Raw genomic sequence first — 27775 nt, 5'->3', positions numbered from 1 at the left:
CCAGTAGTTGAGAGTGTGCAAAGACCTATCTGTGCCCCAGGAGGAGGATCTCAGTCAACAATTTGATTCAGTATGACTGGGGAGCCAGACCCTTGGGCAGCAGCTTTTAAAGTACGTAAATATATACAGTCTTGTGGGAATGCAAGCAGAAGCCCGCTCAGCCTGCAGAGCAGGTGATCTGGACATATCCCCTGGGTAGCACTTGCAATAATCAGGGTACCCAGAGAGTGCATAAGCTTCTTTCTGGGAGATAACAGTAAGCTGGAATAAGGCAGAGAGTGAATAGTCTTATGGAACCCAGGAATGGAAAGCCCCCTAGTTACCATGGACAGATGGTTACGGAGTGTTTCCTGAGCAACAGCTGCAAAAGCCTGGGACACCAGGTGTGGAAACTGGGGCACCAAGTGCATGTAAACAAATGCTACCCTCTAGGACACACAAGTGCTCTGGAACTCAGAAGAGGGAGAGCACACAGATGGCATTGTCTGTCTGGAGCGAGGCAGGAGCAGAAACATGGTGCCCACTAGCCTGTGTGCTTTGAGAATATCCCACCAGGGCCCTGCAAGTGTGTGTTAAATTAGACTGCCCCTCAGGCTAACACTTTAATAAGCAAATGAGTCTCTTTCACATAAAGTTTGTGTGCCTTTTACTCCATTGTTTCTGCACTACCTGCCTTGGGCAATTAAATCCAGGCATTGGAGCACTTTAATGGCTTTTTCTCAGTTTGCTATTTTCCTGTAGGTCTTTGAATGCGAATCCCCATAGTTTTCAATGCTAGATGTCTTGGGGGCTTATCTCAGGTACAGGTCTTAAAAGTTCAAGTGCCCAGTTTGGGGTTCAAATTCATTTCTCCTCAGGGAGAGTCTCTGAGTTTTGAGTTTCCTCCCTATAATGGGTTGCTGCACTGGGAAGGGGTTTATGGCAAAACTGTGTCTCAGCTTCCCTTCTTTGTAGGGATTTGTTTTTTCATGTTTGCCTAATGTGTAGGAGTTGCTCAACTAGTTTCTGGGTATTTTTGATTTTGTCTTTTTACCCTAGAGGAAGTTGTTCCGTATGTAGCTATAGATCTGGTGCATTGGTGGGGAGCAGGTGAATTCAGCATCTTCCAAAGTCGGCCTCTTGAACCAGAGAAAATCTATTTCTTTTAATTCACACATTTATTGTCTGTAATGTCTCACCATAAATGTTTTGTATTTTTTTTATTTTGATTTTCTGTGACACTATGTTTTAAATTCCTATTTAGACCATCGCTGAAGAGAGCAGGTAGCGTGATTTCATATACCTCTCAGAAATGAGTGTGTAAGAGATAGTGGATATGCTCAAGAATATGTTTTTGAATTGAATTAAATTTAAATAAAAATAGAATTAAATGCTACTTCAGTCTTTTCCAGATTACTTAATACCACTCCTGTTTAAAATGAAAATTGATTTATTAATCACTACTAGTAATTTGTAACTTAAAACCTTTTGAGAATTCTTGCTTAATCTAGACATAGTGCAAGGTCAAGGGGAAAAGAATATTCTTTGGACCTCAGATTCTTTGGTCGGAATAGCATTACCATAGTCTGTATAACAAAGTCAGGCTAATAGCCAGATGTTTTCCCACATTGCCAAAGTAAACCTTTTATCAGCTCTTAGAAAAGTTTGAAACATAGTTATCTTTGAACAGATCCACTTATGGTTGGTGGATAGAAATTCAATTATAGAGCATTCAGTTTACTCCTTTTAGAATATTTACATATGCCTAGTTTTGGGGGTAATGTCACATACTCTGTAAGGAGGTAGGCTTCCTCTAGTTTTGTTTAGGATTTAAAATACCTGTTTTTAGTGTAACTTCATGTGTGGCGTAGGATGGCTCCTGACAGTATCTAACCTACATTTTTTATGAAACCCATTTAAACATGAATTGTGTTTGTTCTTTACCCTTCCCAGAGTGATGATTCTGACATTTGGGATGATACAGCGTTGATAAAAGCTTATGATAAAGCTGTAGCTTCATTTAAGGTATGAATACTCTTTTCCTTATTTCCTCATGTTATTCATTTGGGACAAAATTAACTGATAACATACTTAAAGTGTTGAATTACATATTATTCCGTTCTAATGTTGAAGGCCAATAGATATCATTGGCTAATTGACTTAGATGATAATCTTCCTTTAGAAGTTGGTAGGTAGGCTCTCTGTATGTCATCCCTTTAGCAAAGCCAATTTAAGTAGAATCTTAAACATTAATTACTTTTAATGTGTTTGCATTGTATCAGACTATAGAAATCGTCTAATTCAGATTAGTAGAAGGGCAGTCTAAATTATAATTTTCATTTAACAAGCCTTCATTGAAATAATAATGATAAATGTCAGTAGTGCTATAATTAGTACTTGTAGAGTGTTTACAGTATTTTAGGCACTATTCTAGGTGCTTTACTTACATTAAATTAATCCTAACCCAAATCCTGAGTTGGTTATCAAGTCAGGTGTTCCTGACGGCAGGAATATTCAATTCTTTAAGGAGATGTAGTCTGTTTTTGTGGCCCCAGCAAGACATTTACACAGTTGCCCAACATCATCACTTTCTCTGCTGTGTGAGGTATTTAGCTTTATTGAGCACCATGCAAGAGCCATCAGTAGTCCAGACAAAGAGCATATCTTCATACAGAGCACCAAATACGAAGTCCACTTCTTTCCCTTAGTCACTCTTACTGCATGAGGTAAAGATCAGACCTGTATGTTATCCTTAAAACTGAATTCAAGTTTCTCAGTAATACTTCTCTTTTTTTTAATTAGGGTTTTTTTTTTTTTTTTTTTTTTTTTTTATGTTTTTATTTGGTTTTGAGACAGAAAGCACTAGCTGGGGTGGGGTAGAGAGAGAGGGAGACAGGAACCAAAGCGGGCTCCACACTGACAGTGGAGACCTCATTGCAGGGCTCAAACCCACGAGTGATAAGATCATGCCCTAAGCTGAAATCAGGGGCCCAGCTGACTGAGCCACCCAAGCACTCCAGTAATCCTTTTCAATATACCCTTAAGGTAGAAGCACACTAATGCAGGTTCTGTAAAATGCAGATTAAAGTGTGGCTCATTGTTGGCTGGGATTGATGATATTGCAGAGGGAAGTAGTGTGAGTAGAGGAAAATAACTTAATTTGGGGAAAAACAGTTTAATTTTAAACTGTGTTTTTTGAAGTAAATGTGAAGATATGAAATTGGTAATTGGAAATGTTGCATTGAATGAAGAAGAAATGTCAGTTGGATAGTAGATTTAGAAGTCTGTCTGCATAAGGGGCACCTGGGTAGCTCAGTCTGTTAAGCATCCAACTTCTGCTCAGGTCATGATCTCACACCTCGTGAGTTGGAGCCCCACATCAGGCTCTGCGCGGACAGCTCAGAGCCTGGAGCCTGCTTCGGGTTCTTTGTCTCCCTCCCTCTCTCTGCCCCTGTCCCGCCTCTCAAAAATAAATAAATAATTTAAAAATTTTTTGTTTAATAATAAAAAAAAAAGAGAAGTCTCTCTGCATAGAGGTTATAATTGAAGTAATAGGGATAGATGATCATAAACAGGTAAAGAAGGATGGACAGTTCTTTTTTGGGAATGCCCAAGTTTAAGACTTGATTAGAGAGGTAATAAAGCATTGGAGCTCTACACTGTTAGATCACCCAAAATGTCATGAATATCAAGACAAATGATCATCAGAATCTGACTTTACAGGAAGGTTGAGAGTGAGGACTTGATTAAAAAGGTCCCTAGAGCTGATAACCAGATATATGATGCCTTCCAGCATAGTTGCTGTAGCATGTGGGATGATAAAAAGAGGAAGTGGAGGCTGAGTTGATGGGGCCTTGAGGCCCTGGTAGTTACTGGGTTATATTGTTACACTTTTTTTCAAGTATGACCCTGTAACATGTCCATCGTTCTTCATATTTTCACAGCATGCTCTAAAGAATGGTGACATTTCTGAAGCTTCAGATAAACCAAAAGGCACACCTAAAAGAAAACCTGCTAAGAAGAATAAAAGCCAAAAAAAGAATACCACAGCAGCCCTGAAGCAGGTTATTTTAAAACATTGAGATTGAACTTCAAAGAATTTCTTGTTGCTGTTTTCAATAATAGTGTAAAATATATTTAACTTACATGATTAGTATAGTGTTTTCCACTGACATGTAATCATAAAACTTCTAAAGTAGCTGTGAAACTTTCTATTGTTGAGGAACATGCATGTCAGTAAAAGTATAGTGAGTTAGGTGGGAATGTAAATAATATGTTGAAAATTGTGTTTACTTTATGTGGGAGGTGGGTTACAGGAGCCCACGGCCACTTGGGATGAGCACCTCGGGGCCTTAAACTGCATTGGCATTGTAAAACTGGGAAATGGCTGTGCTTTTTTTTTTTCCTTCAAAAACCCTAAAACTAATACCCAGGAACCAAAAATTCTAGGTAAAATCATTTCTGCTATTTAAAACAACAGACCTGAAAGCTAAATATTTTGGTGCCTTGTCAGTCCCCTTAGTTTTATCATTACCAAGGGGGAAGAGAGCTAACATTTGATAAGCACTGGCTATGTGCTGAATCCTGCTATGTGCAGGACCCTGTACACATTCTCCCTCCTTTTCTGTTCTTCACAACAAACAGATGAGGTAGATTTTATTGTAATTCCTTAACAGATGAGGAAATTGAGACTTAAAGAGATTAACAAACTTGTCTTAATTGATTATATAGTTGGCAGAATTCATATTACATGGTAAATATGTGGCATGATTATATAAACAGCAAAATTATATTGATACTGGAAATTCAGATTTATGTGTCTTTGGCCCCAAGCCAAAGATCATTCTGCCTTCCAGATCAGTTACCTAGAGACTATCCACTTCACAACCTACCTTACCCCACCTAAACAAGATTACAATTTATCCTCTTCAAAAGAAATACGTGTGGGTGTGTATCTTTGGTTTCTTTTATAGTGGAAAGTTGGTGACAAGTGTTCTGCCATTTGGTCAGAAGACGGCTGCGTTTACCCAGCTACCATTGCTTCAATTGATTTTAAGAGAGAAACCTGCGTTGTGGTTTACACTGGATATGGAAATAGGGAGGAGCAAAATGTGTCTGATCTACTTTCCCCAGCCTCTGCAGTGGATAATAATGTAGAACAGAACGCTCAGGAGGTAAGGATACCAAAAATAAAAATAAAAAGGAAAGAAAAAAGAATTCTTGGAGGCAGAGAGGAGATGAGAAAATCAAAGTTGTTTGATCCCCTGAAGTATTCACTTTTTTCCATGATACCTTTATAACAAAAGTATGTATATTTTTTCTTTTTAAAGAATGAAAATGAAAGTCAAATTTCAACAGATGAAAGTGAGAACTCCTGCAGGTCTCCTGGAAATAAATCAAATAACGTCAAGTCAAAAGCTACTTCGTGGAACTCTTTTCTGCCTCCACCACCCCCCATGCCAGGAGCAGGACTGGGACCGGCAAAGGTACATTTCTGCCCAGAAAAGTTTTCCCAGGAAACAGTTAATAATTTTATAACTTTCCACCCCTCCATTGGATGAGTTTTAGCTTTTCCTTGAAAGTTTTGTAGCTTTCTGTAGATATCATAAATTCACACTTGAAAATTCTTTGAAAAGGAAATAAAATAGTAATGCAAAATACTTTACACTGAAAGACTTTCCCAACTGTTCTTTTTTTCAACGTTTATTTATTTTTGGGACAGAGAGAGACAGAGCATGAACGGGGGAGGGGCAGAGAGAGAGGGAGACACAGAATCTGAAGCAGGCTCCAGGCTCTGAGCCATCAGCCCAGAGCCCGACGCGGGGCTCGAACTCACGGACCGCGAGATCGTGACCTGGCTGAAGTCGGACGCTTAACCGACTGCGCCACCCAGGCGCCCCCTTTCCCAACTGTTCTTATGGAGGATTGGGTATTAGACTAGTAATCTCATGAATTTACGTTAGAAAGTATAGTGGTATTTTACTGTCACCAGGGTGTTATGCTCTGGTTCTCCATGTCATTTGGTTAGGATACATAACAGTTGGTGAGAAACACAATAATTACATCTAATACAGAAGCATCTAATACATTAAATCCTGAAGCCCTGGATTGTTTTGTAGAGTAAAATGTAAATGCCCTTTTCCTTTCTGGGTCTCTTGGCTGTAAGTAGCAAATCAACTTAAACAGAAAAGATTTTGGGGCACCTAGGTGGCTCAGTCGGTTGGACCTTTGACTTCGGCTCAGGTCATGATCTCGCAGTTTGTGGGTTTGAGCCCCACGTCGGGCTCTGTGCTGACAGCTCAGACCCTAGAGCCAGCTTTGGATTCTGTGTCTCCCTCTTTCTCTGCCCCTCCCCTGCTTGCTCTCTGTCTCTCTATCAAAAACAAACATTAAAAAAATTAAATTTTTTTTTTTTTTTTTTTTTTAAGTTATATCGTGGAACCCAAGTTGGTGTGTCCCTGTCCAGTTGTTTTGTATAAAGGAGTGATTTCTTCACTGGGGGTTAAAAAAAAAATTTTTTTTTTTAGAGAAGATGAATGATTTCTTTTTTTAAAATTTGTTTTAATTAAGTTTATTTTTGAGAAATGCAGGGCATGAGCGGGGGAGGGGCAGAGAGAGGGAGACACAGAAGCAGAAGCAGGCTCCAGGCTCTGAGCTGTCAGCGCAGAGCCAGATGAGGGGCTCAAACTCATGAAACGTGAGATAATGACCTGAGCGGAATTCAGACGCTTGACTGATTGACCCACACAGGCACACCAAGGAAGTTAAAATTTTTTAATGTTTGTTTGTTTGTTTATTTTTGAGAGAGAGCGGGCACGCACATAAGTGGGGAAGGGGCAGAGAGAGGGGGACAGAGGATCCATCCTACAGCAAGGAGCCTGATGTGGAGATCAAACTGACAAACTGAGCCTAAGTTGGACGCTCCACCAACTTAGCCATCTAGGCACCCCTTCACTGTAGGTTATAGTATTCAGGCGATAATAATAATAAAATTAAAAATCAGTGTTGACTTATTAAAGCTTTTTCTGAAGATTTTCTGTGAGTGCCTTTTTTTTAACCTTTTACTTATTTACTTATTTTGAGAGAGAGAGAGAGAGAGAGAGAGAGAGAGAGAGAGAGAGTGTAAGAGAGAGTGTGTGTGTGTGTGTGCAGGGGAGGGGCAGGGAAAGAGACAGAGAGAAAGAATCCAAAGCAGGCTTTGTGTGGTCAGTGTGGAACCTGAGGCGGGCTTGAACTCAAAACGGTGGGGTTATGTCCTGAGCTGAAATCAAGAGTCTGTTGCTTAACTAACCGAGCCATCTAGGTGACCCTTTACCATTTTTAAAAATGTTTATTTATTTTGAGAGAGAGAGCATGCGTGAGTCGGTTATGGGCAAAGACTGGGAGAGAATGCCAAGCAGGATCCTCACTGTCAGTACAGAGCCCGATGCAGGACTTGATTTCACGAACTGTGAGATCATGACTTGAGTAGAAACCAAGAGTCAGACCTTCACCGACTAAGCCACGCAAGCACCCCTGTGAATGCTTTCTTAAAGAGGTTTGCATTATATCACAATTTCTAGAATGATCAGACCTCTTAATTTATCTACATATTGTACTTCATTGGTCTGAGGGAGCTGACTTTTCTTGTTAAATGAGAGGTTTACTAATTTTTACAATATATGCTTATGTTAGTATATGTAACTCAGGGGACATCCATAAAAAGGTTACACAATTAACGACATTGTGGCAGATACAGTCTTTTTTATGATTGAAATATCTTGCTAAATACACAGTCTCTGATTTCTGAGGTAATTGGCAATCTTTTTACTTTGGTTTTACTTTCTGAATGTTTAGATATGAAAGGAAATGAGGAAAATCTAGATTTAGGAGTCTTGTTTAAATTCACCATTTGGTATATGAAATTCTATTTCATCTTTTTTTTTGAGAGAGAGAGAAAGAGAACCGGGGGAAGGGTGGAAAAAGAGGGAGAGAGAAAATCCCAAGCAGGCCCCACACTCAGCACAGAGCCTGACACAGGGTTGAATCTTATGAACCATGAGATCATGACCTGAGCAAAAATCAAGAGTAGGAAGCTTATGTTTATCCCTTACCCAACTGAACCACCCAGGTGCCCCTGTTTCATCTCTTTTGATATGTATAATGTATCATTCTGGGTGGTTATTTAGGTTCTTAAGACATTGAATCCTTTTCCTCTTTTCATATTTAAATTGATAAATTAATCTTCCTTTGAAATGTTCTTTACAGCCTGGTCTAAAGTTCAATGGCCCACCACCACCTCCACCACCTCCACCACACTTCCTATCATGCTGGTTGCCTCCTTTTCCTTCTGGACCACCAGTAAGTGTAAAAGAATTCAGATTAAAATTTGTTTTCATACATAGTTAGGGATTTAGCAGGACATGGAAGTGTCATTTTATACCATCCCTACAGCCAGATTCTAATGTGTAAACCTTTGAACTAAACCTCAGGGTTTTGGGGGCACCTGTGTGACTCAGTCAGGTAAGCATCCGACCTCTGGTTTCTCAAAATAAATAAATAAAAACTCTAATAAATAAATCAATCAACCAACCAACCAACTTGGATTACTTTTTTAAATGTCCTTCTGCTATCCAGACTTAGTCCTCTTATTACCCCAATATCTGAGCCCTATGTTGCATGCTTCCTTCCTCTTAGAAGTTATATCTCATTCTATAGGGAGGAAGCTCTTATTTTAAAGGACTTAATTACACTGTATACAAGGATTAATGTGCTTCCAGATGTGCTTGGAATTTAGTGTCACATGGTCTGTCCCAATTTCTAACGGTAGACTGACTTTGAGATATCAACAGTAGGCTAGATACAAGATACTTTGTGGCAAATTCCATGTGTTTCAGTGGGAGCCGCTCAGTTTTTCTACTCAAGACCTTTACTTGAAATGCTATTTGGATGTTTTGTTTTGTGTTGTATTTTAATTTTTTTTTTTTTTAACATTTACTTATTTTTGAGAGAGAGACAGAGCACGAGCAGGGGAGGGGCAGAGAGAGAGGGAGACATAGAATCCGAAGCAGGCTCCAGACTCTGACCTGTCAGCGCAGAGCCTGATGTGGGGTTCGAACCCAAGAACCACGAGATCATGACCTGAGCCGAAGTCATATACTAAACTGACTGAGCCACCCAGGTGCCCCTGGATGTTTTTTAAGGAAAACCATTAAAGTATATATACTTGGTCTTTTACCCATAGCTTCATAATGGAACAGAATAATAGTTGGAAAATCAAAACAAAATATCTAAACATTTTATGTGATCTTTTATCTTTTGATTTTTATTTATCTTAATTTTGTTGGCCTGTTGTTACCGGTTGGCTTCCTCAAAATGTCTTTACAAAAAAAAAAAATTTAAATAGGTAATGGCATGAAATGTAGGGAAAGATAGAGCTAACATCCAGCATTCTCTATGTAAAATGGATGTCCAGACTTCAGTTTTTGTTTATTGACTTTATATCTTTCTCCATTTCCAGATAATTCCCCCACCACCTCCCATATGTCCAGATTCTCTTGATGATGCTGATGCTTTGGGAAGTATGTTAATCTCTTGGTACATGAGTGGCTATCATACTGGTTACTATATGGTAAGTGATCATTCAGCATCTTTCCTGACAATCACTTTGTGGTTATGTGACCTTGTTTTGTTTGTGACTAAAAAGTGGTTTGTTATGTTTGGCAGATCATAAAGGTTGAAATTACCTCATAAAGTTTAAAAACATACAACTGTTGGAGTGCTTGGGTGGCTTAGTCCATTGGGCATCCGACTCGATTTTGGTTCGGGTCATGATCTCTGGTTCATGAGTTCATTACTTGCATCGGGCTCCACGCTTAAGGTGCAGAGCTTCCTTGGGATTCTCTGTCTCCCTCTCTCTGCCCCTCCCCTGGTCGCGTTCTGTCTCTACTTCAAAATAAATAAATACATTCAAAAATACATATATATATAACTTGTGTTTAAGGTTTACATTCTCTTGAATTGTCCCTGCTAAGTGTAATTATAGTTCATTTAAAATTTTTTCATGTTGAGGCGCCTGGTTGGCTCAGTCAGTTGGATGTCCAACTCTGGATGTCAGTTCAGGTCATGATGATCTCATGGTTGTGGGGTTGAGCCCCGTGGCGGGCTCTGTGCTGAGCATGGAGCCAACATGGGATTCTTTCTCTCTCCCTGCCCCTTTCCCCTGCTCACTCACTCTGTCTCTCTCGCTCTTAAAAAAATAAAAATAGGGGCGCCTGGGTGGCGCAGTCGGTTAAGCGTCCGACTTCAGCCAGGTCACGATCTCGCGGTCCCTGAGTTCGAGCCCCGCGTCAGGCTCTGGGCTGATGGTTCGGAGCCTGGAGCCTGTTTCCGATTCTGTGTCTCCCTCTCTCTCTGCCCCTCCCCCGTTCATGCTCTGTCTCTCTGTCCCAAAAATAAATAAACGTTGGAAAAAAAAAATTTAAATAAAAATAAAATTTTGTTCCTGTTCTTAGGTTATGTTGATTATACATTTTCTAATTTAATGACACTCTTTTAAATTATTTTCCAGTCTCATTTGTCTTTGTGTTTTAATATAAAACAAAATGTATTGCAAGAAATAGAAAATGAGGGGCGCCAGGGTGACTCGGTTAAGCGGCTGACTGGCTCAGGTCATGATCTCACAGTTTGTGAGTTCAAGCCCGGCGTCGGGCTTTGTGCTGACAGCTCGGAGGCTGGAGCCTGCTTCGGATTCTGTGTCTTCCTCTCCTCGTGCTCTGTCTCTCAAAAATAAATAAACGTTAAAAAAAAGAAAATTAAAAAAAAAAAAAAAGAAATAGAAAAAGAAAGAATAATAGCTTGAGAAAAGAAATAAAGACAAAAGGTGTTAGGTTCTTTTGTGCATAGAGGAAGGCCTGAGGTGATACATGCCAAACTGGACCTTAGGAACTGAGGCTCCATACGTACCATTTTACACATCAGTCTGTTTCACACATGTATTGTGACTTTTCAGGAAATTTTTAAATTTTTGAAAGGAAGCTACTATGCCATGCTGACATTATGATGTGATATTATAACTACTTGAAATTTTGGTTAATATATGGAAGATATAAATAAACAACTGACTCAAAGGTATGATTTTTTTAAATGTATCATCTGTACGTGCCCCCATTAATGTTATTTAAAAGCTATTCTTGGGGGACCTGGGTGGCTTAGTCACTTACACATCTGATTCTTGATTTCTCGTCATGTCACACTGTCTCACAGTTCATGGGTTTGAGCCCCATATCTGGCTCCGCGCTAGTGGTGTGGATCCTGCTTGGGATATTCTCTTTGTGTCTCTCTCTCTCCCTCCCTCTCTCCCTCTCTTCCTCTCTTCCTCTCTTCCTCTCTCTCTCCCTCTCTCTCTCCCTCTCTCTCTCCCTCTCTCTCTCCCTCTCTCCCTCTCTCCCTCTCTCCCTCTCTCCCTCTCTCCCTCTCTCCCTCTCTCTCTCCCCCTCTCTCTCTCCCTCTCTCCCTCTCTCTCTCCCTCTCTCCCTCTCTCTCTCCCTCTCTCCCTCTCTCTCTCCCTCTCTCCCTCTCTCCCTCTCTCCCTCTCTCCCTCTCTCCCTCTCTCCCTCTCTCTCCCTCTCCCCCTCTCCCCCTCTCCCCCTCTCCCCCTCTCCCCCTCTCTCCATCTCCCCCCCCACACACACACTCCTCCCTCCCTCCGTCCCCCCCCACTCCACTCTCTCTTAAAATAAACTTTAAAAAAATTGTTTTTTTAGTGTTTATTTATTAGAGAGAGAGAGAGAGAGAGAGAGAGAGCGAGAGCATGAGCAGGGGAGGGGCAGAGAGAGAGGGAGACATAGAATCCAAAGCAGGCTCCTGGCTCTGAGCTTTCAGCACAGAGCCCGATGCGGGGCTCGAACTCACAACCAGTGAGATCGTGACCTGAGCTGAAGTCAGACGCTTAACCGACTGAGCCACCCAGGCGCCCTAAAATAAATAAACTTTTTAAAAAATTAAATAAAAATAATAAAAAGTATTCTTGAGTCATTGTATAAACTTGGTATATTTGTATAGTATGATGAAGTTCCCCTTTTTATGACTAGAAAGATGATGGAAAGTAACAAGTTAACCATTTATAATTTGAGACCAATTACCTAACATAATAAGCTTCCCTTTTCTGCACTTTGTATTTCTCTGAGTGTATTTTTCATTATGAAATATTTGGAAAAATATTACATATAGTGTATAAGTAAACTACTGATGTGATTTATATTTATTTTTCAGTTTTTTGGAAGGAAAGAGAGTTCTTTTACCCAGATAGACCATATTTTGACTTATTTTCAGGTTCATATTATACAGAGGTTCATGGTTTATTTGGTGTTTATAGTGTTTGTATTGAAATATGTATGCAGAGGTCACCTGTTGGGCTCAGTCAGTTAAACCTCGGACTCCTGATTTCAGCTCAGGTCATGATCTCAGTTTGTGAGGTTGAGCCCTGCGTTGGGCTCTGTGCTGACATTGCAGAGCCTGTTTGGGTTTCTCTCTCTCTTCCTCTCTCTCTGCCCCTCCCCTGCTCTTGCTCATGCTGTCTGTCTCAAAGTAAATCAATAAACTTAAAAAAAAAAAAAAGCGGGGGTGGGGGCGCCTGTTGGCTCAGTCTTTTAAGCATCTGACTCAGGTTGTGATCTCACAGTTCATGATTTCTAGTCCCATCTTTATCAGATGAGCTGGAGCCCTGCTTCAGATGAGCCCTGCTTCTCTCTCTCTCTCTCTCCCCCTCTCCCTCTCTCCCCCTCTCCTTCTCCCCTTCTTGTTCCTTCCTGGGATTCTCTCTCTCTGCCCTTCGCTCACTTGCACTGCCTGCCTCTCTCTCTCTCTCTCTCTCTCTCTCTCTCTCTCTCTCTCTCTCTCTCTCTCCCCCCCCTCTCCCTCCCTCCCTCCCTCACTCCCCCACTCCCCCACTCCCCCTCGCTAATAAAAAAGAAAAAAAACAGATGTATGCAGAAAAGTGCATATATTAGAAGTGAACAGCTTGATTTTAAAAAAAAATATAAGCTACTGCCTCCTTATGTCTTCTTCTAATCACTCATTACTAATCCCTTTGCCAAGGGTGACCATTTTCCTAACGTTTAGTGTCATAGAGTACTTTTGTCCTTTTTTGAACTTCTATGGTTTGGAATTATACATACACTCCTTTGTGGCTGGCATATTTTGTTCAGCAGTTTATGAGAGTAATATACATTGTTGTGTATAGTCGTAGCTCTGTTGTGTTCTTCTGCATGAATATTCTATAATCTGTTTATTTCTTTTAACCATTGATGGATATGTAGCTTGTTTCCAGTTTGGAAAACAGCATTGCCTGTGACTTTTTTTTTTAACTAATTAAGTTTTATTGAGATATAGTTTACATGGCATTCAATTCACCTTTTAAAGTATACAAGTCACTGGTTTGGGTTTTTAGTATATTCACAATTACACAGCCATAACTACAGTCATTTATGGAATATCTTCATTATCTACCCTCCTTCCGTAAGAAAACAAACATGTACCCCATTTTCCTCAAAATTTCTAGGCCTAGGCAATGACTAACTTACTCTGTGGATTTGCCTTTTCTGGACACTTCAAATAAATAGAGTTATACTAAATGTCATCCTTTGTGTCTTTCTTTCTTCACTTAGCATAATCTCTCTCGAGCTCTCTCCCTCTCTCTCTCCTCTCTCCCTCCCTCTCTCCCTTCATTTTTTATTGCTGAATAATAATCCATTGAGTGTACCTCATTTTTTCCATTTGGGTTATTTCTCCTTTGGGGCTTTAACGAATACTGCTGTGATGAACATGCGTATACAAGTTTCTGTGTCAATGTACATTTTCATTTCTTTTGGGTATACACTTAGAAGTGGAATTGCTAGGTCATGTAGTGTGTGAAAGTTTACCTTTGGCAGATAACCAAACCAAAATACAAGTGCTTTTTGTTGTTGTTTGTAACTTAAAAAAAAAAAAAAATCTCTTTCAGACTTAAAGTTGTGAAAATAGTACAAGAATTTCTATGTATCCTTCACCTAATTGTCCCCAAGTGTCACCTTTGTACCACTTTAAGTTTCTTTTATTTTTTAATTTTTTTTATGTTTATTTATTTTTTGAAGGAGAAAGAGAGCATAAACTGGGGAGGGGCTGAGGGAGAGGGAGACACAGAATCTGAAACAGGTTCCAGGCTCTGAGCTGTCAGCTCGGTCCAAGGGCTCAAATTCACAGACCATGAGATCATGACCTGAGCTGAAGTCAGACTCTCAACCGACTGAGTCACCCAGGTGCCCCTGTACCACTTTAGGTTTATTATTCTCATTTATTTCATACTTGTTTGTCTTTTTTTTTCTTTGTTTATGTGTATATGTATTTTTCCCTGAAATAATTGATAATCAGTTGCAAACATTATACCCCTTTACATTTAAATGCAGTATGTTTCCTAAATTAAGAATGTTATACAACCGTAGTATAGTAATCAAATCAGGAATTAAAATTTATATAATTCTGTGATCTCATCTTTTGGCCTTATTTGATTTTTTTTTTCAACGTTTATTTATTTTTGGGACAGAGAGAGAGAGAGCATGAACGGGGTAGGGGCAGAGAGAGAGGGAGACACAGAATCGGAAACAGGCTCCAGGCTCTGAGCCATCAGCCCAGAGCCTGACGCGGGGCTCGAACTCAGGGACCGCGAGATCGTGACCTGGCTGAAGTCGGACGCTTAACCGACTGCGCCACCCAGGCGCCCCTTTTTGGCCTTATTTGAATCTTGCCTGTTGTCTCACCAATGTCCCTTACAAGAGAATTAAAAGTAGCTTTCTTTAAAATTAAAATTTGAGGGGCGCCTGGGTGGCTCAGTCGGTTAAGCGTCCGACTTCAGCTCAGGTCACGATCTCGCGGTCCGTGAGTTCAAGCCCCGCGTCAGGCTCTGGGCTGATGACTCAGGGCCTGGAGCCTGCTTCCGATTCTGTGTCTCCCTCTCTCTCTGCCCCTCCCCCATTCATGCTCTGTCTCTCTGTCCCCAAAATAAATAAACATTTAAAAAAAAATTTTTTTTTTAATAAAAAAAATAAAAATTAAAATTAAAATTTGCTTTTAATTTTTTTAATGTTTATTTATTTTTGAGAGACAGAGTGTGAGCAGGAAAGGGGCAGGGAGAGAGGGAGACACAGAATCTGAAGCAGGCTCCAGGCTCTGAGCTGTCAGCACAGAGCCCAACGTGGGGCTCGAACTCACAAACTGCGAGGCCTGAGCTGAAGTTGAACACTCAATCCGCTGAGCCACCCAGGTGCCCCTACTAAAAAAAAATTTTTACTGTTTATTTATTTTTGAAGGAGAGAGAGAGACAGAGCGTGAGCAGGGAAGGGGCAGAGAGCGAGGGAGACACAATCTGAAGCAGGCCCCAAGCTCTGCTCTGTCAACACAGAGCCCAGTGCTGGGGCTTGAACTCAAGAGCTGTGAGATCCTGACATGAACCTAAGCCGGCCGCTTAACTGAGCCACCCAGGTGCCCCCAAGATTGCTTTCTTTGATCCAGGATTAAATCCAGAGCCATCTGTTGCATTTTATTGTCCTGTCTCTGGAGTTTTACATGGTTTGTTTTTTATATTGTTCTCATCATGCCATTTACGTTGTTTTATATCCTTTAAGAATATATGCATTTCTTGATTACAGATGATACATGAATACATTACATTTTAAAAATTGAGCAAATCAAAGATAAGACAAAAATCCCTTTGATGACCTAAGCCACGCCTATTTCTTACCCTTTTCCATAAGTCACCACTGACAGTAGTCTATTATATAGACAGTAGTCTATCATATCTATTTGTCTGCCTTCCAGTATGTGTGAGTGCTGCTAAGAAATGTATTATTTTTATGTTCATCTTTCTTCATCTACAGACATATTCTAAGAATTTAGCCAGCAGTTTGCTTGTCTTACTCATCAGTCTATGTTGGTGACCGTTTTAGTTCTGTTTAGCTAAACTTAGTGACCATTTACTTCAACTACGTTCTCTAGAACTTGTCTATCACATCATTTTTCACCTTGCCTTCACAGCCAGACTTATTTTTTTTAATAATGTATTTATTTTTTAATTTACATCCGAATTATTTGAGTCTCTTATGTTTTGTCCCCCTCCCTGTTTTTAAATTATATTTGCTTCCCTTCCCTTGTGTTCATTTGTTGTGTCTCTTAAAGTTCTCATATGAGTGAACTCATAGGATATTTGTCTTTCTCTGACTAATTTCACTTAGCATAACACCCTCTAGTTCCATCCACATAGTTGCAAAGTGCAGCCAGACTTCTTCAGAGTTATCTCTAGTTCTCTCCCTTACCTCACTGCACCTCTTCAGTCCTATCAGGTGCGCTTCTGTCTTCCCCACTCTGCTGAGATTTTACTGAAGATTGCTACATCAGTGGTCTTTTCTCTGCTTTGACCTTAGTTAGTTCTCCGCAACATTTTTACATATTTGTGTACATTTTACACATTTGTGTATAAATTGTGTTCCCAAGTGTAACTCTGGAAACATTTCTTCTCTTGCCTTCAGTGACACCATATCATCTACTAGTTTTGAGCATTTCTACTTGGCTGTCCCTTCTATACTCCTTTAACAACTTTTCCTCCTCTTCTGAATATCCAAGTAGAATCCTTATGCATGGTCCACAGTCCCTGTTTCTTAATTATAAATGTTCACTAGGTGACCTCACCTCTGCTCCTTGACTTAAAATGGTATGTTTGTGGTGGTACTTCTCAGGTATAAGCTCTGACTTTCAGACTTACTTATGCAGCTGCCTCTTTTCCCTCACCGTGTGGATATCTGTTAGGAACATCTCAAACTAACTGCAGCCGAAACAGAACTTCACGTGTCATTTCTTACACCTCTGTTCCCACAGCCTTTTATGTTTCTCAGTAAGCGATAACATTGGTGCACCAGCACCAATTTCTCAAGCCACAGGCCTGGCATTAGCCATATTTTCTCACTCTGCTTCACGTTTCCACATCCAATTTGAGTGGGGGAGGGGCAGAGAGAGGAGGAGACACAGAATCTGAAGCAGGCTCCAGGCAACGAGCTGTCAATGCAGAGCCCGATGCGGGACTCGAACTCACGGACCACGAGCTCATGACCTGAGCTGAAGTCGGACTTCTAACCAACTGAGCCACCCAGGCACCCCCAAAGAAGAAAATTTCTTAACTACAGCCTAATAATTGTTTACTTTAGGAACACTTAAAGATTTTATTTATTTTTGAGAGCACAAACGGGGGGTAGGCAAAGAGAGAACATAACAGAGGATCTCAAGTGGGTTCTATGCTGACAGCAGTGAGCCAGATGTGGGGCTCGAACCCAAGTCGGACACTCAACCTACTGAGCCACTCAGGCGCTCTTCTTTAGGATCACTTTTAAAGCACATTTGAAGGCCATAAACTTATTTTCTGATATTTTGTTAAATAGAATTAGTAAAACATCTTGTATGAAACAAAGTGTTTATTCATATCTGTATAAAATGTGTATGCTATTCTTTAAAATTCCTTTGTTTTCTTACAGGGTTTCAAACAAAACCAGAAAGAAGGAAGGTGCTCACATTTCAATTAAGAAGTAAGTCTACTGTCGTCATAAAAGTGAATCTTACTTTTATATGAATTTCAGTTTGGGGAAAACATATCTTTAAAAATCAAATGTTAAAAAAACAAAAGCTAATGTAAAGCTATTAAATATGTTTTTAATTATTTTTAATTCAAGTACAGTTAACATTGTTATTTTACTTTCCGGTGTACAACACAATGATTCAGCAGTTATACGCACTACTCAGTGCTTACCACAACTGTACTCCTAATCCCCATTCCCCATTTCACCTATCCCACCACCCACCTCTCCTCTGTCAACCACAAGTTTGCTCTGTATATTTAAGAGTCTGTTTTTTGTTTCTTTTTTTAATTTGATCCTTTGTTTTGTTTCTTAAATTGTACATACGAGTGAAATCATATGGTATTTGTCTTTCTCTGACTTAGTTTAGTTAACCTTCGTTATACTGTCTAGATGCATCCATGTTGTCTCAAATGGCAAAGTTTTGTTTCTTATGGCTGAGTAATATTCCAGTGTGTGTGTGTGTACGTGTGTGTGTGTGTACGTGTGTGTGTACACATCACATCTTTATCCATTCATCTGTCGATGGACACTTGGGTTGTTTCTATATCCTGACTTTTATAAATAATGCTGCAGTAAGTACAGGGATGCATATATCTTTTTAAATCGGTGTTTTCATTTTCTTTGGGTAAACATCTAGTGGTGGAATTACTGGATCATATGGTAATTCCATTGAGAATTTTTTGAGTAATGTTCATACTGTTGTCCACAGTGGCTGCACAGTTTGCATTACCATCTATAGTGCTTGAGGGTTCCTCTTTCTCCATATCCTCACTAATAGTTACGATTTCTTGTGTTTTTGATTTTAGCCATTCTGACTGGTGTGAGGGGTATCTCATTCTGGTTTAGAGATACATTTACCTGATGAGTGATGTTAAGCGTGTTTTCATGTGTCTGTTGACTATCTGTATGTCTTCTTTGGAAAAATATCTATTCATGTCTTTTCATTTTTCAGCTGGATTATTTAATTTTTTGGTGTTGAGTTGTACACATTCTTTATGTATTTTGGATATTAAGCCCTTATCAGATACATCATTTGCAAATAACTTCTTCCATTTGATAGGTTGCATTTTTGCTGGTTTCTTTGACTGTGCAGAACCTTTTTATTTTGGTGTAATCCCAATAGTTTATTTTTGTTTTTATTTCCTTTATCAGAGGCTGCATATCTGGAAAAACGTTTCTATAGCTAATGTCAAAATGATTACTGCCTAGGGGCGCCTGGGTGGCGCAGTCGGTTAAGCGTCCGACTTCAGCCAGGTCACGATCTCGCGGTCCGGGAGTTCGAGCCCCGCGTCGGGCTCTGGGCTGATGGCTCAGAGCCTGGAGCCTGTTTCCGATTCTGTGTCTCCCTCTCTCTCTGCCCCTCCCCCGTTCATGCTCTGTCTCTCTCTGTCCCAAAAATAAATAAAAACATTGAAGAAAAAAAAAATTAAAAAAAAAAAAAAAAAGACCCCACAGGGGTCTTTGTTTAAAAAAAAATGATTACTGCCTATGTTTTCTTTTAGGAATTTTATGGTTGCAGGTCTGACATTTAGGTGTTTAATCGATTTTATTTTTGTTTATAGTGTAGGAAAGTGGTCCAGTTTCATTCATAGCTGTCCCGTCTTCCCAGCCCCATTTGTTGAAGACATTGAGTTTTCCCCATTGTATATTCTTGCCTCCTTTGTTGAAGATTAATTACCATATAAGCATGACTTTATTTCTGAGCTCTCAGTTCTGTTCCACTTATTTATGTGTCTGATTTCGTGCTAGTTGCATACTGTTTGGATCAGTACAGCTTTGTCGTGTATCTTGAAATCTGAGATTGTGATACCTCCAGTTTGATTCATCTTTTTCAAGATTGTTTTGATTTCTTTGTCTTCTGTGGTTCTATCCACATTTTAGGATTATTTGTTCTAGTACTATGGAAAATGTGTATTTTTATAGGGATTACATTGAATTTGTAGATTACTTTGGGTAGTATGGACATTTTAATTATATTAACTCTTCCATGAGCATGGAATATCTTTCCATTTGTGTTATCTTCAATTTTTTTTATTAGTGTCTTACAGTTTTCAGGTGCACGGGTCTTTAAACTCCTTAGCTAATTTTATTCCTAGATATTTTATTGGTTTCGGTGCAGTTGTAAACAGGATTGTTTTCTTAATTTCTCTCTCTACTAGCTCATTATTAGTGTATAGAAATGTAACAGATTTTGTATCCTGTGACTTTACTGAATTCATTTATCAGTTCTAGTTGTTTTTTAGTGCAGTCTTGAGGGTTTTCTACATATAGTAATATTAAATGCATTTGATGTCAAAACAGTTTGATAAAAGATTGAGCTACGTGCTCTCTAGAATCATCATGATGTCAAAGTATCATCTCAGCAAATACTTGGTTAGTGGTGTGGAAAGAAAACCATCTTTACAGTAAAGAGATTCTTAGAATCACTGGTGATACTGCACTACTGTGATGGGACAGTCAGACTTGATTTTGATATGATGCAGTGTGAAATACACAAAATAGCCTGTGAAGTGTTTCGGTGAAAAGAGTGTAACTGGAATTTAATCAAGCCTATAAGATCTGCTTCCCATTTACTGGAAATAGTGGGCTAGAGCAGCAAGTTAAATGACCTCCTCACAAAAGAAATGATCAGATAGATCCAGAATGCGAAATGCTGTAGTAGATAACTGGCCTCCTTTCTTCAAAAAGTCAGTAAAAAAAGGGTACCTGGGTGGCTCAGTCAGTAAAGTGTCCAGCTTCGGCTCAGGTCATCATTTTACGGCTCGCAAGTTCAAGTTCCCGCAACAGGCTCTGTGCTGACCGCTCAGAGCCTGGCGCCTGCTTTGGATTCTGTGTCTCTCTCTCTGCCCCTCTCCCTCCCTTCCTCTCTCTCTCTCTCTCTCAGCCTGGCGCCTGCTTTGGATTCTGTGTCTCCCTCTCTGCCTCTCTCTCTCTCTCTCTCTCTCTCTCTCTCTCACACACACACACACACACACACACACACTCTCTCTCTCTCTCTCTCTCTCTTTTTCTCTCTCAAAAGATAAACATTAAAAAAAATTTTTTTTAATTAAAAAAAGTGAAAAAAAAGGCATGGAGTAACTGCTCTAGATTAAAAGTGACTTGGAAGACAACAGCCAAATGCAATGTGGTATCCCTGGTTGGAATCTGGTTGAAAGAGCCATCTATAAAAGTCTTGGGAGTGGGGTGCCTGGGTGGTTCTGTTGGTTGAACATCCGACTCTTAATTCCAGCTCAGGTCATGATCCCAGGGGTGTGGCTTGAGCAAATCAGATTCTGTGCTGACAGTGCCAAGAGCCTGCTTGGGATTCTCTTTCTCTCCCTCTCTCTTTGCCCCTCCCCCCTCCCCCAAATAAATAAACTTAAAAACATGATTTAGCAAAATGTGTGTGTGCATGCATTTATGGCTGTTGCATGTACATGGTGTGCATATTGATGTTTATTGTACTCCTTTTTCTATTTATGTTTGAAAAGTATGTAAGAAAAATGTTCACTGTTTTTAAATTAATTAAGCTGTGTGTCTATCACAGTATTCTTTTTTCATGTATTATTTTACACTTTTCCATATTCATCTATATTTGATACGGATACCATCATAGCATTTTGTGCACGATACATGTTTCCTCCCTTGACATCACTTTTTTCTTTATTTTTTTAATGTGTTTTTATTTTTGATAGAGTGAGAGCAGGGGGAGGCGCAGGGAGAAAGGGAGACACAGAATCCGAAGCAGGCTCCGGCCTCCTCGGGGCTCAAATCCACAAAACCATGAGATCATGTGAGATCATGACCTGAGCCAAAGTCAGACGCTTAACCGACTGAGCCACTCAGGCACCCCTTTGCCTTTTTTCATAACAGGGTAAATCCTCCTCAGACGTTTTTGTTTAGTGAAAATAGTTGTTGCTAGTGTAAGTCTTTGGTAAACAGCAGTGGCCTGAAACTCTGGAGAAGCATGGGGATCCTTGTATTCTATCATTCTTTTAATTTTATTTTAAAAAATTACATTGTTGCTTGTTATATAGAGCAATCTGATAGTAAAATATTTTTAAATGAAGAAAGTTAGAGGCAGAAATGTGTTATGCTACCTGCCATTTATGTAAACGCATTTACATACATGTCTCTATGTGAATTGATGGGTCGCCTCAGGGCTGTACTCAAGTAATCTCTGAAGAGGGACTAGAATGTGAGGGAGACTTCACAGAACAAAACCCTTCGTTTTTATTTGGTTGTGTTGTGCTGTGTACATTTATTGGCAGTAAAATTAATATATAGTTGAAATAGATCTGATGTTTCATGATTACTCCTTCCAACTCTTTAAATTTTTCATTTTTATAGGTGATTCATACAGTGTTCTTTATTAGGTAAGTGCTTTTTCTTCAGAATTTTTTTGGAGAATCCTCAATGCCAGGATATAAAAATATTCTGTTTTTTGGGGCGCTTGGGTGGCTCAATCAGTTAAGCATCCGACTTTGGCTCAGGTCATGATCTCCCAGTTTGTGAGTTCGAGCCCCATGTCGGGCTCTGTGCTGGCAGCTCCTAGCCTGGAGCCTGCTTCGGCTCGCTCACTCGCTCTCGCTCTCTCTCTCTCTCTCTCTCTCTCTCTCTCTCTCTGCCCCTCCCCCACTTGTGCTCTCTCTCCGTCTATCAAAAATAAATAAATGTATAAAAAGTTTTTTTAATGTTTTTTTTAAAATTGCATGATATTTTTGTATACAGAATTGTACTAATTTAATTGAGCTCTTATGGATGGAATTTTAGGTTGTTCCCAATTGTTTGCTATTTAATGCTATAGTTATATTCTTTTACATAATTCTTTCTGTAGATGTATGAACACATCTTTAGAATTCTCTAAATAGAATCTATAATTCTAATCTGGATTTAGATTCTAGAATTAGAACTGCTAGATTGAAGAGAACCCTCCATCTAATTTTAATAGATTTTTTCCATGTTGCTTCTCAGTAGAGACTGTATTTATATTCTCACCAACATTGTTTGAGAGCTCCTGTTTCCCACATTCTTATTCAGTAATCTGTGAAACCTTTGGATCATTCATGATCAAATAGTTAGAAATAGTCCTCTAATTGTATTTATAATTTTTTTATTGATTTTATTATTGTAAAGTTCATCTTTTTGTGTGTTTAAGAGCTCTGTTTTATGTTTACTGGAAACTATGAGTATCACCTTGCCCACTTTTTAACTGGGATCTATGTTTTTCCTTTTTGTTTTCCAAGAATTCTCTGTGATAGGATTTGCAAATACTTGCTTTCTAGTTTATCATTTATTTGACCTTCCTTTTTGGTGGTAGTGGTTCTTGTCATTTGGACAGAAATGTTTGCTCTCCTCTATCTGTGTGATTATTTTCCCTTTATCGTTTTAGATATTTGTGTTTCCTTTAAATTGTTTTTCATAGTTTATCTACAGTCAGTTCTCATTCACAGACTGTGTTTGCAAATTTGCCAGCTTGCCAAAATTTATCTATCATACCCAAGTCAAGAATTACAGTGGTTTCGCCATCATTCATGGACAAGTGCAGAGTGGCAAAAAATTTGAATCCTCTGACACAGATACTCTCAGCTGAGGTTGAGCAGTGCTCTGTCTTCATGTGTCATCTCCTGCTCTAAACAAGCATTCTTTGTGCAGTCTTTTTAGTGCCACATTATTCATGTGTCTGCGCCTTTTGATTTCACTCTTTAAAGTGGACACCAGACATTGTGCTTTGTGTTCCCAAGTGCAAGAAGGCTGTGATGTGCCTGACAGGGAAATTATATGTGTTAGGTAAGCCCCATTCAGGCATGACTTAGTACCACTGACTGTAATTTCAGTGTTAATGAATCATCAGTATGTTAGAAGAGCCTGGCTAGCTCAGTCAGTAGAGCATGCGACTCTTGATCTCCTGGTGGTGAATGTGAGCCCCAGGTTGAGCGTGGAGATTACTTAAAAAAAAAAAAAAAGTCACCTGTAACATCAATATATATTAAGTAACGTGTCTTTCATCAGAAAGACACATTTTAAAAGATTAGGAATTGGTCAGTTGATAAGAATGTGACCAGAGGCTTGCCTGAACCTAGCCTTGTATTTCTTGTAGGAGCATTGGCTTAGTATTCACAAATTTATTGTTTTTAGTGACTTTATTTTATTTTACTTTAAACAACAGTGTTAATTTTATTATTTATTTATTTTTGAGAGAGAGAGAGAGATTGGGAGGCACAGAGGAAAAGGGAGAGAGGGAGAATCCCAAGCAGATTCCACACTGTCAGCTCAGAGCCTGACATAGGGCTCTAATTCAACCCTGAGATCAGGACCTGAGCCAAGAACAAGAGCCAGCCGCTTAACTGACTGAGCCCCCCAGGCACCCCCTGTTGTGACTTTTTAGAACGTAACTACCATGAATAATGAGAATTGAATGCATTTCTTTTCAAGTCAGTTTACAAGCAGTCTACATAGAACAGAGAGAGAGTGAAAATAACTTTGTTAGCAATTTCATTGAGAATTTACATACAGCAAACCCAAGTTTTTACTCCATCTTTTCCCAGTATTTCATTCATGTGCGTGTATGTCTGTGTGTATCTAAAGTGGATAACGTTTTATTTATTGTTTTATTTATCAATCAATCAATGAGAGGGAGAGAGAGAATCCCAAGTAGACTCCACGTTGTCTGCGCAGAGCCCAATGTGGGGCTCCAATTTCCCAAACCATGAGATCATAACCTGAGCCAAGACCAAGAGTTGGATGCCCAACTGACTGAGGCACTCAGACACCCTAAAGCAGATAACATTCTTTTTTTTTTTTTAAACTTTTTTTTTTTTTTATGTGTATTTATCTTTGATAGAGACAGAGCTCTAGTGGTGCAGGGGCAGAGAGAGACACACACACAGAATTTAAAGCAGGATACAGGCTCTGAGCTGTCATCACAGAGCCCAATGTGGGGCTCAAACCCACAAACCATGAAACTTATGATCTGAGCTGAAGTTGGACGCTTAACCAACTGAGCCACCCAGGTGCCCAAGTAGATAACATTGTTTATATGCAGCTAACTGTTCATTAGTATCCATAAACCTGAATATGTTTATCTTATAAATACTCATTCTAGATTTCAGATACATTTTTACTATGTTCTAGTTTATCATTTCTTTGATTCTCATGGAGTCCATAAAAGCACAGTACTTTTGGGGCTCTGAATGGATCAGTCATTTGAGCATCCTACTCTTGATCTCAGCTTACGACATGATCTCATGTTTCGTGAGATCGAGCCCCATGTGAGGCTCTGCACTGACAGTGTGGAGCCTGCTTGGGATTTTCTTTCCCCCTTATCTCTCTGCCCCTACCCCACTTGCACACGAGCTTACTCACTCTCTCAAAAAAATTTTTTTTTATTTTTTTAAGGTTATTTATTATTGAGAGAGAGAGACAGAATATGGGCATGGGAGGGGCAGAGAGAGGGGGAGACACAGAATCAGAAGCATGCTCCAGGCTCTGTGCACATAGCCTGATGCCGGGCTTGAACTCACAGACCACGAGATCATGACCTGAGCTGAAGTCAGATGCTTAACTGACTGAGCCACCCAGGTGCCCCTCTCTCTCAATAAACTTTAAAAAAGAAATTGTTAGGACCAGGGCTCCTGGGTGGCTCAGTTGCTTAGGCTACTGACTTCGGCTCAGGTCATGATCTCACAGTTTGTTCGAGCCCCATGTCGGGCTCTGCACTGACAGCTCAGAGCCTGGAGCCTGCTTCAGATTCTGTGTCTCTCCTCTCTCTACCCCTCCCCCTGCTCACCCTGTGTGTCTGTCTGTCTCTCAATAAGAAATAAACGTTTAAAAAATAAAAAAAAAAAAAAGTCTGTTAGGACAGATGAAATACCAGTGCTCCTTAAATTTTTTTTAATCTTTCACATTTACTCTTCCAAATGAATATCACAATTAGTCTAATTATTTATCCCATAAAGATTGAATTTAGTGTTGCATAAAGTCTATATTAGCATACTTTTGTTCTAGTTTTATTTACCATGGTGAGTGTATTGCTTTCCTTTTTTTTTATTTTATAAGAAAATAAGTTTTTAAATTGCATAATCATATCTGGACTTTTTCTCTCCAAATTCAGGTGCAGCTCTCTCCCAAGGAGAATGGTATTTTGATGCGCCATGGTTGATGTGAATAAAATTTCATGTTTTTCTTCATGAACAGTTGGTTGGGTGGCATAGCCATCTGCATTGCCCTATGTTGCATGTGACTCATGCTTCGATAACCAGCCATGTGTTTCAAGAGAATAATCAGTTTGAATAACTCAACAGTGGAAATGTGAGTAACTAAAAGAAACTCAAAGTCACACATAGTGCAGAAAAGTCAATCTGTGAAAATATCGACTGAACATATTTGTATATTGTAACTTTCTTAGTAAGTATGTTAAGCTTTTTATTAATGCCTTTAAAAATAAATGACAAATTTTTTTTAAGCTTGACTGTATGAGTATTTTTTTTTTTAGAATATATATGGTGAAGGAAATCTAGTAATGGATAGAGAGAACTAGTCAGACTTATTTGGAGAAAAGGTAGTATTGTAAAGACACAACCAGTTGTAAAACAGTGTTGCTGATAATCCAGGCTTAAGAAACACAGCTTCTCTGAAGCTGAGTGTCACAGGAGTAGACCTCGCCAGTCAGGAACCACGGCTTTGATCCGTTTCTTGGAAGTCATATTGTCATTATCCTCTCCTCTTTCTCTCACCTATCTGCCTCTCTTTCATCTAGCTTCCTTCACATTTTCATCATGCCCATTGCCTAACATGGTTGTCCAAGCTCTTTCTTCTGCCCTCATCACTACCTTGTGGTTCCGTCTACCATCCATTTGACTATGTGTGTGTCACTTCAAATTCTCAGGAGAGGGAGAAAATCCTATTGTTTCAGTTGAGTGTAAGCATTGGTATCCATGCACCAGGGATTCTTCCTAGTCCTTTTAGCTGTGGGAGCAGAGTTAATATAAAAAGTTCTATTTCTTTCAGAGATTTTGCCTGGAAACACTAAATATGCCTAACCTATTTGTAGCTACCCAGTACATATTTGTTGAATAAAATGAACATTCAATTCCTGGTAAGTAAGCTTCACAGAATGGGATATTCAGTGGCTTAAGCTTTCTGGTATCGGTGAGTAAATTTTTATTTTTCATGACAGCCAGTATTTTATACATTCTGAATATTTTCATTGCCTAAGTAGGTGTGGCAGGTTAAATTCAGTTATGAAGGTAGCTTATTTGCTTTCAGTGACATTTTTGCATCTTACGTCTTTTGATACCTAATGCCGTTGGAAAGTGGTTGCAGGTTCTGGCAAATCATTCATCTCAGGAATTATTTATTCAGTTTTGTTTATGTGCTAGGTACTCTTCTACGTGCTTGGAGACCACAGTAAGCCAAAGAGATGAAAGTTCCTGCTTACATTGGTGGGGAACACTAGTAAACAAAATGTATAAGGTGGCAATAGTAATACATGCCATAGACAGAAATGAAGCAGGAAAGGGGGTTAGGCAGAATGCAAGTGGAATGTGAATGCTTTGTTTTGTTTATTGTTTTTATTTTCAGAGAGAGAGCGAGCACAGGAGAACAGGTAAGAGGGAGAGAAAGAATCCCAAGCAGGATCCACGCTGAAAGGACAGGTCTTGATCCCGTGAACCATGAGATCATGACCTGAGCCAAAATCAACAGTCAGACACTTAACCTGCTGAGCCACCCAGGGGCCCCTGTGGATGCTTTTTTAAAAAGAATGATCAAGGGGGCACCTGGCTGGCACAGTCAGTAGGGCATGCGACTCTTGATCTCGGGGTTGTCAGTTCACCCCATTTGGGTGTAGAGATTAAAAATAAAATTTTAAAAAGTTAAAAAAAACAAAACAAATGATGAGGGAAATTGAGCTGACATTGGAGCAGAGATGTGAAGAAAATGAGAGCCATTCGCATAAATAGAGAACCTCCCAGGCAAAGGAAATGACAAGCACAAAGGCCCTAAGAATAAGTTTGGTCTGTTCAGGGAATGGCAAAAGAAACCAGTATGGCTGGAATGGAAGTGAGCAAGGAGGAGAGATTAAAAAGATAGAGGTAAGAGAGGTAGGTAGTCAGGGGTCAGGTCAAATATAGACCACTGTATTTACTTTGATCTGGGATCCATTGGAAGGTGTTGAA

The 27775-nt window shown here is 39.6% G+C and overlaps 1 protein-coding gene across 2 annotated transcripts in view; it reads left to right on the top strand.

Annotated features, from left to right (window-relative positions):
- SMN2 (survival motor neuron) overlaps positions 1-26061 on the top strand; it is a 40125-nt gene extending 14064 nt beyond the window's left edge. The window contains 9 exon segments of one of the 2 annotated variants that reach the window (NM_001009328.1): positions 1933-2004; positions 3924-4043; positions 4953-5153; positions 5310-5465; positions 8227-8319; positions 9479-9589; positions 17514-17564; positions 21948-21973; positions 25711-26061. In NM_001009328.1, coding sequence (NP_001009328.1) covers positions 1933-2004; positions 3924-4043; positions 4953-5153; positions 5310-5465; positions 8227-8319; positions 9479-9589; positions 17514-17561 — 801 coding nt within the window. In that variant the 3' untranslated portion in view covers positions 17562-17564; positions 21948-21973; positions 25711-26061. 2 annotated transcript variants of the gene reach the window in all.
- Positions 26062-27775: the final 1714 nt, after the last annotated feature.

The sequence above is a fragment of the Felis catus genome, chromosome A1 (assembly GCF_018350175.1).
Source record: "Felis catus isolate Fca126 chromosome A1, F.catus_Fca126_mat1.0, whole genome shotgun sequence".
In the NCBI taxonomy this organism is placed as follows: Eukaryota; Metazoa; Chordata; class Mammalia; order Carnivora; family Felidae; genus Felis; species Felis catus.
Note: the sequence above shows the minus strand (reverse complement) of the source record. Positions and strands in the feature narration are given on the sequence as shown.